Below are 14,508 nucleotides of genomic sequence, written 5' to 3' on the forward strand. Positions count from 1 at the left end.
GCTGCTGCCAGGAGGAGCGGGGGCGGGGTGGGGGGGTGGTTCTGCCCCTTTCCCACGCCTGCAGGCTCCTCCCCCTGCCGTTGTGCCAGCTGGGGCTCCAGAGGGGTGTGGGAGCAGAGCTGCAGGCTCACACCCACTGGCCAAGCGGCAACCTGCCTGGGGATGACAAGCTGCAGACTCTTGTGAGAAAGACGATGAGGTCTCCTAATAAGAACGGAAGAAGCCAAACCCAGCCAGAGCAGCGAACCTCACTGGTGCGGCGTGGCGAGCCAGGCGGAGCCAGGAGTGGCTTCTCTGGGCTTTGGGCTGACCTAAGGCCGTCTGCGGCCGATGGTGGAGAAGGAAGGGCAGGCTGACCAGCAGGGCCAATGCGCCGGGCCTGGGGGACGCTTGCTGGGCAGACACAAGGACCGTGGCAGCCGCACGGAGGTCTGGATTCCCAGCCCGCGTGTGCAGGTCCGCTGTGATTATTATTATTACGATGTAGTCTCCCTCATTCCTTCCACACTCTCAGGGAGTCGGGGGTAGGGGAAGGGATGTGTTTCCCTCTCAGTGGCTCCACGTGTTGCCTCGTCCTGGGGGTGGAGCGTGAAGGTGGTGAGTATTGGGGTGAACAGCATCAGGGGTGCCCCTTCTCCGACACTGGGGACCTCGGACAGATCAAAGGCCCAGCGGTAGCCAGGAGGCTGGCCCCAGTCACCGGCTCACTTAACAGGCACTCCCTGAATGCCTGTTACATGCTGGCCCTGTCCTGGGGGCTGTGAGTGTCACGGTGAACAAGAGCAGGTGGGGGTCCCTAAGCTGAGGGGCTTCTGGTCCTACAGGAAGCACTGACAGCATCAGAAAAGCAATACATAAAAAGAGCCACTTGCTACTCCCCTGGCCTCAACGCTCCAAGGCCAGTGTGTGAAAGTTAAAGCCAAAATCCCGTGCGGTCTGGGTTTTCCCCAACCGTTCCTCGGAAACTGCTCTCTTCCCGGAATCCAGAGCCCCGGCTCAGCGCTTCTCTTACTTGGTACCCACAGCACTCTGCCCTGTTCACCCCACACCCTCCTCCCCCTCCCAGCCGTGGCCAAACCCCCTGGTCCCTTTTTAGGGCTCCTCACCCTATGGCGACTCCCTTAAACATTGGGATTCCATAAGGCTCCATCCCGAGCCCTCCTCTCCATCTGTACTGTACTCCCCGGGGAATCACATCCTTTCCTGAGGTTTCAATGACCATCTAGACAGTTATGGTCCCTGTAATGGGTTGAATCGTGTCCCCCCTAAAATCCATGTGTACCTGGAACTTCAGCATGTGAGCTTATTTGGAAACAGGGTCTTTGCAGATGCAGTTAGTTAAATTAAGATGGGGTCACACTAGAATAGGCTGGACCCTAAATCCAGTGACTGGCATCCTTACAAGAGGACCGTGTGAAGACACACAGGGGAGAAGGTCAAGTACCAGAAGGGGGCAGAGGTCGGAGGGATGCAGCTGTAACGCAAGGTACACCAAGGATCGCCGGAAACCACCAGAGGCTGGAAGACGCAAGGAAGGATTCTTCCCTGAGTCTATGGAGGGAGCCCGGCCATGCTGATACCCTGATTTCAGATTTCTGGCCTCCTGAACCACGAGAGAATAAATTTCTGTTGTTTTAAAGCACCCAGTTTGTGGTCACTTGTTATGGCAGCTCCAGGACTCCCATGCAGCCTCCAATCTGTCTCCCACCATGACCCTGAATGTCACCCCTGAATTTCCACCTGCCTACCAGACGCTCCTCTCTCGACATCTGTTCCTATTCCGGAACTCCTCGTCTGGGGAACCGCATCCAGGCTGCCCAAGCCAGAGCCCAGCCGTCCCCCGGACTCCTTCCTGCCCTCTACCCCGACATACAATGACTCACCAAGCCCTGCACGTTCCACCTCCCGAATCTTCCTTAAAAGCCAAAGATTGCAACCAAATGCAATCCTGGAAACTTGACGGGTCCCTGGATTTCAAAACAAACAAAACCCAACTCTGAAAGACATTCCTGGAATAACTGGGGGAATCTGAACTCGGACTGGACACCAGATGCCATCCTGTTGAACTTCCAGCGTGATACTGGTCTTGTGGTTAAGGAGGGAAATGACCTTACGCCAGGAGATGCAGCTGAAGGGCCCAGGGACAAAGCATTGTCATGACTGCAATTTCAAGTGGTTCAGAAAAAGGAAATCTACCTGTCTCGCTATCTATCTACTGAGCGAAGGCAAAAGAGGAACATGGTAATGACTGTTGAATCAAAGTGGAGACTGTGGTCGCCAGCTGTTCTTCCAACTTTCCTGCAGGATGAAGATCTTCAAGAATAAAGAGTTGGAGGCAGTCTTCTGATCTCATCCTGTTCTCTCGACCCTGCTGCCCGTGCCCTGCTCCAGCCCCCATCACCTTCTCCTGCCCCAGGCGTCTCTGCTTTAGCTTTCCAGTGGGCTCCCTTGCACCACTTCTGCTCACCCCTGCCTCCCATCCCTCCAGCCCACTGTCCACAGTGCAGCCAGACTCAGGGCTCCAGACCCAGACCCTTATCATGCCCTTCCTTGCTTGACACCCTCCAAGCCTGCTCTTGGGACAAAGTTCAAACTCCTCATGTCACTACGAGGTCCTTTGTCACCTCTCCAGGCCTGCGCTACTCTCAACTTCAAGCTCAACGCTCCATCACGTTCTCCGCACTGACCTTACCTCCCACCCTTCACAGGGAACACGCTTCCCGTCTTTACCTGCCTGTGCCACCTTCAGGTCTCGACTTAGATGCTGCTTTTCTGCAAGTCATGTGCCATCACTGTGTGCTCCGTGGCGCACATTTAGTCTGTACATAATCTAGCAAAGCTCGAATGCTGTATAGTAAATACTTTCTGATGGTGTCTCTCCCCTACCTGACAGATGTCCCCATGAGGGGAAGGAATGGAACTGTATTGTCATTATCTCCTACCCTCCTGGCAGAGGCCCTGGCACATTGTAGGTATGCAATAAATAACTGATGAGTGGATAGCTGTACTGGGGCTGGATGGGTGGATGGATGGGTGGATGGATGGATGAAATAGGACAAGCAAAGGTGTCATGAGACCCTGGAGGAGGTGGGGAACAGGTTTAACTGAAGAAGGCTTATTAGAGGAGCTGAGAGGGCAGCATTTTGATGAAGCTGTGATTTGGTGAGCACTTCTTCTTTGCTGGACACTAGACCGGGTACTTTACATGTATAATCTCCCTTCATCCTCGTGGCAGCCTTTGGAGTGAGATATCTTTCCCTTTTCTAAGTCTTGTTTCATTAGTGATTATTATTTTAATAAAATTTTTATTGGGAGTCACATAGACACACTATATAAAATAGATAAACAATAATATATAAAATAGATATACTGTATAGCACAGGGAACTCTACTCAATATTTTGTAATAACCTATATGGGAAAAGAACCTGAAAAAGAATATACATATATTCATATACACACACACACGTGTATGTATATATAACGGAATCACTTGCGGTACACCAGAAACTAACACACATTGTAAATCAACTACACTTCAATTAAAAAAAAAACTATAAAAAATTATCAAAAAAATCTTTAAAAAATTAAAAAAATTTTAATTAATGAACACTTGCATATAACACAGCATTGAAAAGGTACAAAAGGATAGACAGTGAAAAATAAGCTTTCCGAGCTGCTGAATTCCCAGACTGTCGTGGACACAGCAGGATTTCAATAAATATGCATTGAAATGAATGACATTTTACACGTGAAGAAACTGAAGCTCAGAGAGGTACGGGAATTTGCCTGATGTCTCACAGCTTGATACGAAGGCAAAGTCAGGGTTATAATCAGGTTCCTCTAACTCCAAACCTGCCCTCTCAGCCTAGGAGGAGAAATGGAGTGAGGAGGGCGGACATGGGGGGAACCACAGACAAAGGCTCAGAGGCAGGAAAGCTGGGGCCCGTTTTGGGGATGGGAGGAATTTGGCCAGAGGAGAGGGCTTGTGTCAGGAAACGGGATGAAGCTGGAGTTGGCACAAGGCCTTGAATGCCAGGCTCAGGAGCAGGCACAGCGCTGGGAGCCGTAGAAGAACCAGGCGGAAGACAAGGGCAAAGGTGGTGTTTTTGGAGCGGGGGTGGCAGGAGGCTGGGGCGAGGCAGGAAAGCTGATTTTCCGGAGTGAGGTGAAAACAGCTGCAGAGAAACCAGCCAGACAGAGAAACTAGCCTCGGCTGGGATGCCTGCACCTGGTCCTACCTGCTCGTCCTCCCCGCGTGGTCATTAATCACCTCCTGGCCCAGGGAAGGAACACGCCACCCTGCCCACGCGGCCACGGCAGTGCCTGGCAGAGACCGGGCGGCACCAGGGCGGCCGCTCCCTCTGAGTGCTGACTCACAGGGTCAGGGCGCACAGCCTGGTTTCGGAGGCTCACAGGGGCCCCGCGGCCACTGTGGGAGAGGTGAGGGGTGTCTGAGTCCCTCTGTCCTTCCTCACGGAGGTGGGAGGGTGTATTGACTTAGAATTAGGAGTCCTAGCTCCTGGTTCCGGCTTTGCCACCAAACAGCTTTGTGACGTGACCCAGAGCAAAGTTCCTTGCCTCTCTGAGCCTCGGTCTTCCCTTCTGTGAAATGGGATGATGCCTCTCTCAGGGATGCCGAGAGCAGCAAGGACACACTGCACGCGGCACCTGGGAGGCATGCAGTGAACGTCAGTCCCGGTCTCTCCTCTTCCCTGGGCCTCAATCTCCACCTCTTTGAAATGAGGGTGACGGCTGAGGATGGTGGTATAGCTGTGGGGCGCTGCCGGCTGAGCCTACGCAGAGGCCGAGTGCGGGCCGGTTCCGCCCTCGGCAGCCTTTTGCACGTGTGATTTGCTTACGGGGATGAAATCTGCAAGGAGGAAACTTCATAAGGGTGTCAGGGGCTCGAGACTTGGGGAGGGGATGAGGAACAAAGAGCCCTGGGCTCCCCAGCGGCCAGTGTCATCTGGGACAGCAGTGTTCAGGGTGGTTGGGGGGGGACCGTCCCTAGGGAGTGTCCGGGAAATGCAGGGTGGCAGGTTGCTTGTTACGGTGATTGTGGGTTCTACTGGACATTTAGTGGGGACAGGGGCAAGGTGCTAGATTGTTCTAGACACTGCATTTCCGGAGAGTGAAAAGGGCTTTATGGGTTGCTTGTTATAAAAAGCCGGCATTGGGATTCTGACACAGGCTGCCATATGGATGAACCAGGAGGACATGGTACTGAGAGAAACAAGCCAAACATAAAAGGACAAATCCTGTAGGATTCCACTCATATGAGGTCCCTGGAGTCATCAGATCCACAGAGACAGACAGTAGGGTGGTGGGGCCCGGGGCTGGGGGAGGGGAGGGGGAGTGAGTGTTTCATGGGGACAGAGCTTCAGTCTGGGAAGATGGAAAGTTCTGGAGATGGCTGGTGGAGATGGTTCGCAGCAATGTGAATCTACTTAGTGCCATTGAACTGTGAGCGTAACATGGTTGAGATGGGAAATTCTATGTTATGTGTATTTTATCACAATTAAAAAAGCGTGGGCATGAGGTTCGGAACAGCTGGTCCTGATGCTCAAGGCCGAGCCGGCAGAGGACCATGGGAGGATTTTACAGTGCGGGGTGACAGGACTGTAGGTAGTGGCCGGTGGAGTCAAGGCCCGCCCTGTCTAGATGGCCGGGCGTGGGGTGGGGTGGGTGGGAGAGAGAGAGGGGCCCAGGGGTCCTGCCCACCTCTCCCTCCACCACCCACTCAAGGAGAGAGTCTTTTTCCTGATCCTTTTCCCCTGATGTGACACATAGCAGATGCAGTTGGGACCTGCACAGATTAGAAAGCGGGGGGAGAAGTCATACCTGCGAAATACCTGGTCTTAAATGAGCTTTTAATTTTTTTAAATTAAATTAAATTATTTAAAACATTTATTTTATTGTGGTAGAGTTGATTCACAATGTTAATTTCTGCTGTACAGCAAAGTGATTCAATTATACATATATATATATATATATACATTCTTTTTCATATTCTTTTCCATTATGGTTTATCACAGGATATAGAATACAGTTCCCCATGCTATACAGTAGGACCTTGTTTTTCATCCATTTTATATAAAATAGTTTGCATCTGCTGGTCCCAAACTCACAATCCTTCCCTCCCCCACCCCTCCTCCCCCTTGGCAACCACAAGTCTGTTCTCTATGTCTGTGAGTCTGTTTCTGTTTTGTAGATAAAGTTCATTTGTGTCATATTATAGATTCCACATATAAGTGATATCATATGGTATTTTGTCTTTCTCAGTCTGACTTACTTCACTTAGTATGATAATCTCTAGGTCCATCCATGTTGCTGCAAATGACATTATTTCCTTCTTTTTTATGGATGAGTAATAGTCCATTGTCTATATGTACCACATTTTCTTTATCCATTCCTCTGTCGATGGACATTTAGCTCGCTTCCTTGTCTTGGCTATTGTGAATAGTTACATGCACTTTAAAAAAAATGTATTTAAAAAAATTTTTTTTAGGCCACACTGCGTGGCATGTGGGATCTTAGTTCCCCAACCAGGGATCAAACCCATGCCCCCTGCATTGGGAGCACGGAATCTTAACCACTGGACCTCCAGGGAAGTCCTACATGCACTTTTTAAAGAGTAAAATCTTTTTCTTTTTTCTGCCATGGTTGGTAAGTCAGAGAGAGGAGCTGAATGGGCCGCCTGAACCAGGGAGGTGTCGGCAGAACTAGGGGGGTGCTAGGGTGTGTGTAGCTAGGAGTGGTAGTGGTGTGTGTGTGTGTGTGTGTGTGTGTGTGTGTGACCTGCAGCTGCTGTAACAAATGACCCAACAAATGGAGTGTCTTAAAGCAACAGAAATATATTCTCACACAATCTGGAGTCGAGAAGTCCTAAAATTAAAGTGCTGGCAGGGCTGGTTCCTTCTGGAGGTTCTGGGGGAGAGTCTGTCCCACGCCTCTCTCTAGCTTCTGGAGGTTGTGGAAAATCCCTGTCGTTCCTGGGCTTGTAGCTGCATCCCTCCAACCTCTGCCTCTGTCCTCACACGGCGTTCTCCCCATGTGTCTCTCTGTCCAAATTTCCTCTTCTTAGAAGGATACAAGTCATTGGATTTAGGGTCCACCCTACTGCAGTATGACCTTATCTTAACCTAGTTATATCTGCAAAGACCCTATTTCCAAATAAGGTCCCATTTGGAGGTCGCAGGTGGACGTGAAATTTTTCGGAACGCTATTCAACCCAGTAGAGGGCGGATCATGGAAGATACCCCAGGCTAGGGTCCCCTGCCTCGGTGGCCTTCCATGCTCTCTGTGATCAGGGATCAGGATGTAACCGAGCAGGAGGACCCCACGGGGTCTTCCCGGAACAGACGGCACCCCCGTCCTCCACCTGCCTCTCGTGTGTAGAAAAACTTTAGCCTCTGAGGCCTTTTCTGAGTTCCCAAGAATAAATTTAATTTAATCAGGGAAATGAGAATATGCAGAAACAAAGGAAAATAGTCAAGCAGGACAAAATAATAATAGTTTAGCCATTAGACAGAGTCAAGGACCTTTAGTTCCTCCTCAGGGGCTAGAGATCATATTCTGAGCCACATCCTTTGAGCCGTTTTGCAGAGACTGAAACCCCAGCAGGTGGAAGAAGTTAACTGCATGCTGACCACCAGCGTGGAGACCCTGACTGGCTGGAACCAGAAGGTTGATGATACTCTCGGTTAGCTCACCACCAGCCAATCAGAAGAGCGTCCACGAGCTGATACACACCCCACAACCGCTTCCCAGCACGTAGCCCCCTCCTCTTTTCCCTATAAAATCTCTGAGCAAGGGCTTCCCTGGTGGCGCAGTGGTGACAAATCCGCCTGCCAATGCAGGGGACACGGGTTCGAGCCCTGGTCTGGGAAGATCCCACATGCCGCGGAGCAACTAAGCCCGTGCGCCACAACTACTGAACCTGAGCTCTGGAGCCCTCGAGCCATGACTGCTGAGCCCACGTGCCACAACTACTGAAGCCCGCTCGCCTAGAGTCCATGATCCACAACAAGAGAAGCCACCACAATGAGAAGCCCGCGCACTGCAACCCAGAGAAGCCCGCGCACCACAACCCAGAGTAGCCCCCGCTCGCCGCAACTGAAGCCTGCACGCAGCAATGAAGACCCAACGCAGCCAAAAATATAAATAAATAAATAAATTTATAAAAAAAAAAAAATCTCTGAGCAAAACCTGGGGAGGGGGGAGCTGGTTCTTTGGGACATGAGTCCACTTTCTCCCCAGGATTGCCAGCTTCCTCAGTCAAGCTGTCTTTCCTTCTACCCAGCACTTGCCTCTCATTGTTGGATTCTTGAGCAACGAGCAGCCGAACCTGAGTCTGGTAACAAAGAGCGCTGCCAAGATGGATTCAGGAAGGCTGTCCAATAAGTACATACTCTGGCCCCTACCGTGGACAGTTTCCCTTCAGCAGAAATTCTTAATTCAGTGCTGCTGTGTCAGGGAGATGAAATCAAGCCACAAGGCTCTCCAGGACCTGGAAGGGACTGTTTATGGAGAGGCCGTCACACCGATGGTGGAGGCTGAGCCCTCCAGCTGGGGCAGTGTGGCCACCACGTGCTCACCCGGTGGAATGGAAACGCCCCTTGTGAATGCCCAGCTCCCATGTGCTGTCGCCGAAGCTCACCTGGCCTGGGCTAAGTGCCCTGGCACTCCTTCCGCCAGGCGTAGGGCCACTCCAAGTGAACCAACAGATCCTTACTTCTTCCAGCTGTCTCCTGGGAGTCGATTCCTGTGGATTATGAACAGGATGTAAGCTGACCAAGGAAGGGTAGGAGGGGAGCCAGTGAATCGTGGTTGTAATCACCACAGAGGTCACTTATTAGGCACCTACGCTGTTTCAGGTGTTTTCCACCTAGAAACCCTTCTGGGCCCCCTCTGAGGCCGGCATGAGTGTTATCATCTGTGGCAACTGTATTTTCCAAAAGAGGGTTGCAACAGCATCTCCTGTCCCACACGCTCTTCTAGAACCTTCCCACTGTCCCACCAAGGAGTGGGGTCTAATTCCCCTGCCCTTGAACCTGGGTGGGCTGCGGATTCACACTGGCCGTGAGCCCCGAGCCACTGGTAGGTGATTCAGCCACCCTCAGGCCGCCATATTGGGAGGAAGCTCAAACTGGAGGCCTGGAACCAGAACCAGTCCACTGAGCCCTCCTGAGTGTCTGACCCACAGGAACCCTGGCAGACAGGACATAACTGGTAGTTTAAGCCGCTAAGTGTTGAGGTCGTTTGTTATACAGGAATAGATCACGGCATCAACAGCCAGTTTCTCAGTGAGGAAGATGGGGCTCAGAGAGCTCGGGTAAACTTGGCCAGGGTCACACAGCAAACGCACAGGAGAGTTTGAATTCAAACCCAGTTTGATGACTTCAAGGCCTGGGGTCCACACAGCTAACATTTCCTCCACCCGCGCGTCTGCACACGTGTGTCAGTGAGGCCACCTGTGCCAGGAAGAAAGCCACTCAAAGCCTTTTGCTGCGGCTGCAGAAGGAACGGTGCTGGGCTGGGGGTGGAGACCTGGGTTGGAAGGAGCACCTACAGGTCGGGGGCCCTGGGTCACCTTGCCCTCAGCCTCGCTGTCTTTGCCCATCTGGTATCTCACACGTGCATTCCTCTGTTGATACCGTTTCCTGAAACCCCTGCTGTGTGTAGGCTCCCGCTAGGCTAGGTGCTCAGAAGTCAAATGTCAGTTGAGTTCCCTATCGTCACGGGCCCCTGTCTAGTGAGGAAGACAGGCCCCTAACGGTCCACCACCATCCAACCCCCATCACAGCGGGACACGCTCAGCGCAGAGGGTGTCATGCTGCCGGCAGGGCTGAACTGTGTCTTCTGAGCCTCTAGGTTACCCTGCCTCCCCAGGAGAGCAGAATCCTCACCTGCCCGGCTCGCTGCTGTAGCCCCCTCGCTTGACATGTAACAACAGCAGCTAACTTGTGTGGGGGGCGGGCTTCGTGAGTTCTGGGCTCTGTTCCAAGCACATGATATGTACTGATGGATGTAACCCTTTATGCCCATTTGACAGATGAGCAGGACTGAGGTGGGGAGAAGCTACATAACTTGCCCAGGTCACCCAGCCAGCAGGGAGCAAGGCGTGGTTGTCTGGCTCTGGACCCGTCGCTCAGAACCACAAACGGTGGGTTCTTGAGAAACATCTGCTAAAGGAAGACCCAGGGGAACGTTTGGGCGGAGGCTGGGTGGCGGGGAGGGCAGCAGGAGATGGAATTCCAGAGGGTGATAAACATCGTCTGTGGCTGGAAGCCGGGCTGCTGCTTACGGCGGAGCCCTGGGGGAGGGCATGGAAGGGTGGTTCCAGGCTAGGAGCGGGGGTGTCAATAGGCGCTGTGCAGGCTTCATCCTATTGTGCTGTGCTTTCAGCCTGTGGGGTGTGATCAGCTGGATGATTTTAGGGAGCAGTGAGGTAAATTGGGTTTATGGCAAACGTCTGAAATCCCCAAATCACAGTGGCCTCCGTGAGAGAAGTTTATTTCTCTCATACAAATGCAGTCCTGAGATAAGCCTTCCAAGGCCAGTAGGGAGGTTCCATGACCATCAGGAACCCAGCCTCCTTCTATCTTGTTGCTATACTCCCTCATGGTCTAACGTAGCTGCCCATGCTCCAGCTATCATGTTTGCATTCCAGCTAGAAGGAAGGAAGAAGAGGATGCTGAAGCGCACATCCCCCTCCTTTTAAAAATACTTCTAGGAAGTTCCAACCACCGCTTCTGCTCATGTGCAGAACTTCGGTTGAATGGCCATACCTTGCTACAAGTGGGGTTGGGAAATATAGCCTGGATCTGGGCAGCTAAAAGTCAGGGCTCTAGTGTAAAGCGAGAAGGTGTGAACAGACAGTAGGGACACCAGCCATGTCTGCCACAGATTGTTTTCCTTTTGTCAGGAAGACATCCTATTCCCTTTTCATTTAAAATTCAGTGAGGAAAGAGAGTCACTTCGAAGGAAAAGGTAAGTAAATAAAAGAACAGGTGGCACATGGCTAAGGCAAAAATTTGCAAGCTGGCCCTGGAATCACTGAGATTTGGGAAACATGCTGTGAAGACAGAAACATGAAGTGAGTGTGTAAGCTGAGAATCAGGCTGGCTCTCAGGCCCGGGTGTGGAGAGGGGCCTGCGGCTGGAGAGATCCCAGGGGAGTCGGGGAGGAAGCAAGTGCTTGTTCCAGAAGAGAGGCTGAGAGGGTCTGAGCCAGGCAGCGGAGCTGGAGGCCAGAGGTGTGGGGTGAGGGCAGCCACTGGCCTGCTGAGAAGGGCCAGGAAGGCTTGCAGGCTCCTGCCGGCCTGCCTGTTTGCTTTGGAGGTAGGCGCTGAGGTCAGGGGCCCATGATGGGGTTTCAGAAGAAAGAGAAAGGTTTGGAGCCAAGGTGGTGAAGTTAAAGGGGGACAGGTCAGAGGTCAGTAGCTCAGAGGCTGCTGGGAGGAACCCACGAGGTCAGCTAGGCTAAGCCCACAGGGGGTCCTGAACAAGTGAACGAACAATGCACTGATGCGGCCGGGACTCGTGACCTTGTCTGCATCTTGTCACTGCGTCCTCACAGCACGATGAACCCGCCCTGATCTGCTCCCCACCCCCAGGCTTCCTGCACCTTGGTTGGCCGTGCTCCCTGCTGTGCCCTGATGCCAGGAGCAGGGCCTGGCACAGGAAGGCCACCGCGGGGACGTGCTGGTGAACGGTGAGTGGGTGACCGACCTCTCCTGTGTCTGTGCCCAGACTCCCTCCAGCAAGCGTTGCATGGATCGAGGCAGCTCCGGTGGTGGTGGCGAGGGCTTGATTTCCCCAAATAAAAGTGGTGGGGACGGAAGTGTGGCTTTCGTGCTCCACCCTGATTCCCCGGGCGGGAAGCCAGCAGACGGGCCCATTTCCAGGACCACAGTGCTTTCAGCAGAGTATTTTTGGAGCACACGAGCCTTATTTTAGCTTTTGGGGTTGCTCCCGCCCTGGTGGTGCCTGTGGTGAGACGGGACAGCCTTCCCCGGGGGGTCCTGGCTTCACCCCCCCACCCCAAGCTGGGCCACTTTCAGGGCCTGTCTGGGGACTAGAAAGTTCTGCAGGGCAGGCTGGCTCTCTTGGTCTGGCAGAGTGACTGGAGACCTCACTCCTCCCCTTCCTGCTGCGAGACCCCGTGCTAATCACCAAATTCCTCTGCACCCCCATTTCCTCACCTGTCAAAAGGGGAAGACACCTCCCTTAATACAATTCAAGGTTTCTGTGAGACTAAAACAAGAGGCAAGCCCCAAAGCACTTTAAAAAACCCCATAGCTGCTATACAGCTTTAACCAGTGCCACCTTCTTCCTAAGGGATAATATGTGTGTGCTACCACATTTTTTTCCGTGTAACTCTCCTGAACCTGCCTGGAACCAGCCCCACTAATCTACTTGCTGCCTCCTGAACAAACCCTCCAATTTCATGCCTCTTGGCCTTTGCACCTGCTGTTTCCTGTGCCTAAACTGCTCACCATCTGGCAAACTCCTATTTATCCTATGAAACCCAGCTCAGAAGGCCCCTTCCCTGAAACACAGTTAGATGTCCTAGATATTGCATGGGCCTTGGAGTCAGGAGGCTTGGGTTCCAGTCCTATCTCTGCCTTGTGACTTGACAAATCACTGCCACTCTCAGGACTTCAGTTTCTCCACTTATAATTGTTTCTGTTTGTCTCCACATCAGCACCATGCTTAATTTGTCCCAAGTCCTTTTCTTCCTCCCCAACGCCTAAGGCAGTTACTATCTCAGGATAATAACAAACCAGCACCAAGTTCACTGGGCTCTGCGTTGGCCTCGTCCCCTGGAAGCCCCAGGGGAAGGCAGAGTACCCCCAAATTGACTCACGGGAGATGCAGGCTGTGAGTTCAATACCGGTGAGCAGTAAGTGCCTGTAGGCAAAGCTGTGATCCCTCCCTCCGCGGGGCCTCGTCCCCCACGTGGGTCCTGACACTGGATGCTCAGAGTCACGAGGACCCAGAGCCCAGCTGCGGGGACCCAGTGGGTGTCGCAGGCAGCCCAGTGTCGCCCTCCTGAGGAGGCTGTGAACACCGCGCCTCTCCCACTGGATTGGAAGCTCCATGAAGGTAGCTCCCGGACGCAGCTCCGTCCTGGTGACGTCCACCCCGTACGCAGTAGGTGCTCACCAAACACTAGCTGACAAGTGGCTGAGTGGGTGACTTTGGGCAGGCTCTTCACCCTTAACTTCATCTCCTTCAGCTACAACCATTTCACAAGGGGTCATGTCTTCAAACTGGTTTATAATATTTTTTGACAGGTAGGCATTTTTAGTTTTTTATGTAGTCGAATTGATCAGTCTTTTATTTTATGGCCCTCTCCTTCCTCTTCAAGATGATAAATTCTCCCAGGGTTGCTTCATATTGAAAAAAAATCCAAATCTTGGATGCATTTGGGATTTATTTTGGTAGAAGGAGGGAGGTAAGGATGCAACGATCTTTCCCAGTTGTCCTAACCCCAATTATTGAATTTTTTTCCTCACTGATCTGAAACACCATCTTTATGTTCTAAATTCCCATTTGACCACTATGATGCCTTTCAGTGCATCAAATATCAGAAAATCCAACCAAAGTGTCTTAAAGAATTGTAAAAAGAAGTGTTAGCAAGTGATGGAGCCCAGAGGCAGAGCAAGTCAATTCAGCAACTCAGTGACACGTCTCTTGGCTCTGCTGTCTGCTACGCAAATGTCATCGTGGTTATGACACAGCACCCGGAACAGAGGCTGCAGGCGCCCTTGTACCCACCTTGTGCTTTAGGAACAAGTCATAGAATGCCCCCAGCATCCCATTCCCTCGAGGCAGGTCCTGTAATAATCCATTCTGCAGGTGAGTTAAGTTGCCCAGCGCCACGTAGCTGCGAAACAGCAGAGCCAGGATTCGAACCCGGGCAGTTGGCCACAGGGGATGCCAGGTCTCTCATGGTACTGCTCACTTTATCCCTATTACATCTACCTTATTAATTCTGTTCTCCTTTGCCTCTACAGGGTCCCCCACCGTGTGAGGAAGAAGAGTTGGTCTCTTAGTCTTGTCCGTCTACTTACATTCATTCGAATTTCCACAGTCTTTGGTTTATGGTCTGGGCCGCAGACAACATCAGCGGGACCAGATGACAGAGGACCCCCTTTTCTCACAGCAGGACTCGGTGGCTGGGCCTGGGTCACGTGCTCCTCGGTGACAGGCACTGGGGCCGGTTCCCCAGGTATCATCTGATGCCTCCAAAGACCTCAGGAAATGAACGTGTGATCCGAGAGTCTCATACCCACTCAAGTTGGCGTAAAGGCAAGTCATTTTAAACATGTGCCGTCACTCCGGAATAATTACAGTAATGACATCGTGGTCTTTACCATGTGAAAGCAACTCCCAGCCACTCACCATCACTCATCTCCCTGGAGCCTGCAGCAACGGGGAGAGGGCTGGTCCTGCCAGGTGAGAAAGGGAGGTGGGGCTCCACTGTGCGGTCACCAGCT

General features: G+C 52.3%; 1 protein-coding gene and 1 long non-coding RNA gene across 8 annotated transcripts in view; one reads left to right on the plus strand and one right to left on the minus strand.

Annotated features, from left to right (window-relative positions):
* Window positions 1–14,508, minus strand: part of FADD (Fas associated via death domain) — a gene marked incomplete at its 5' end in the record, with an annotated part of 22,879 nt that continues 8,371 nt past the window's right edge. Inside the window, 2 exons of one of the 7 annotated variants that reach the window (XM_082341885.1) lie at window positions 1–8,355; window positions 8,662–8,766. In XM_082341885.1, coding sequence (XP_082198011.1) covers window positions 7,933–8,355; window positions 8,662–8,766 — 528 coding nt within the window. In that variant the 3' untranslated portion in view covers window positions 1–7,932. Of the gene's footprint in view, window positions 8,767–14,508 lie in introns of all 7 variants that reach the window. The other 6 variants (XM_082341893.1, XM_082341892.1, XM_082341890.1 and 3 more) reach the window with 6 other exon arrangements.
* The window catches only part of LOC309605729, a 19,296-nt gene continuing 15,250 nt past the window's right edge, over window positions 10,463–14,508 (plus strand). Inside the window, exons 1-2 of the long non-coding RNA XR_014231517.1 lie at window positions 10,463–11,717; window positions 14,026–14,467. This is a non-coding gene — a long non-coding RNA (uncharacterized lncRNA). The remainder of the gene's footprint in view (window positions 11,718–14,025; window positions 14,468–14,508) is intronic.

The sequence above is a fragment of the Balaenoptera borealis genome, assembly GCF_965194805.1.
Source record: "Balaenoptera borealis genome assembly, chromosome: 11".
Taxonomy (NCBI): domain Eukaryota; kingdom Metazoa; phylum Chordata; class Mammalia; order Artiodactyla; family Balaenopteridae; genus Balaenoptera; species Balaenoptera borealis.